At 32.6% G+C, this 1,155-nt stretch overlaps 1 protein-coding gene across 1 annotated transcript; it reads right to left on the reverse strand.

Annotated features, from left to right (window-relative positions):
* Positions 1–423: 423 nt before the first annotated feature.
* LOAG_15863 (hypothetical protein) lies at positions 424–577 on the reverse strand (the record flags this gene model as incomplete). Its single annotated transcript, XM_003151351.2, has 1 exon — positions 424–577. A coding segment is annotated over one exon (153 nt), but the record flags the coding sequence as incomplete, so codon positions are not given.
* Positions 578–1,155: the final 578 nt, after the last annotated feature.

Raw genomic sequence — 1,155 nt, forward strand, 5'->3', positions numbered from 1 at the left:
ATATCTACTCCCTACTAACTAAACCCAATATATTCATATTTATACCCATACCCTTATATATACCCAAACCAATACCCATTTTCATATCTATCCCTTTAACTAAACCCAATATATTCATATTTATACCCATACCCTTACATATACCCAAACCAATACCCATTTTCATATCTATCCCTCTGACTAAACTCAATATATTCATACCTATACCCATACCCATATTCATACCCACATTCATACTTATACCCATCCTTATAGCCATACTTATATTTATACCCATATACCCAAAGTTATGTTCTTCCTATATCCAAACTATGCCCATATCCATACCCATACATATACTCATATCCCTTATTTATACCTATACCTTTGCCTATACTCGTACCTACTTAAGTCCATACATATATTCAATCTATACTCAATCACCTATATTAATACCTATACCCATACCCATATTCATACCCACGCCTATATCCAAACTTATACCTACACGCAAACCCATACTCGCACCTGTTCTTCTTGTACTGTACCCATGCCCGTATTCACACCTACCCATATAAATACCCAAACCGATACCCATGGGTTTTCTCTCAACAGTGTTATTATCAAAAAAAAAAAAGAAAAATGAAAATTTGATTTTGCTTTTTGTAAAGGGAGGAAAGAAGGCTTTTAACTGCAGTGGGTTGGAATAATGAACAGATGAAAATCGTTTCTCGAATAAATTCATTCCATTTCAATTTCATTCCATTTAATTACTCTCACTGTATTTTATTCGTCTCTCTTCTTTCTCAAAACATTCTCTTCCATTACTCTCTCTTTCATTCTCTCTTACTTTATTTCATATCATCAATTCATTTGAATTTAATTTAAAAATCAATCTGATTTGATTAACTTTAATTTCAATTCAGGTCAAACGATGACACAAAATGAGGTGAGTTCATTTCAGGATGGATGTAAAAAGAAGAAAAAAATAAAGAAATATTGTTCAAATGTTTGTTACAACTATGAGAAAAACTAAAATCTCCCCGCGATGGAACGGGTGATTAAGAGTAAATTATGACTTTACAAAAAAAAAAAAAATGTAAAATGATAGATGTAAAAGAGGGGAGAGAGAATAGAGAGAGAGAGAGAGAGAGAGAGAGAGGAGGAGAGAGAGAG

This window comes from Loa loa (assembly GCF_000183805.2).
Source record: "Loa loa unplaced genomic scaffold supercont3.2978, whole genome shotgun sequence".
NCBI classification, from domain to species: domain Eukaryota; kingdom Metazoa; phylum Nematoda; class Chromadorea; order Rhabditida; family Onchocercidae; genus Loa; species Loa loa.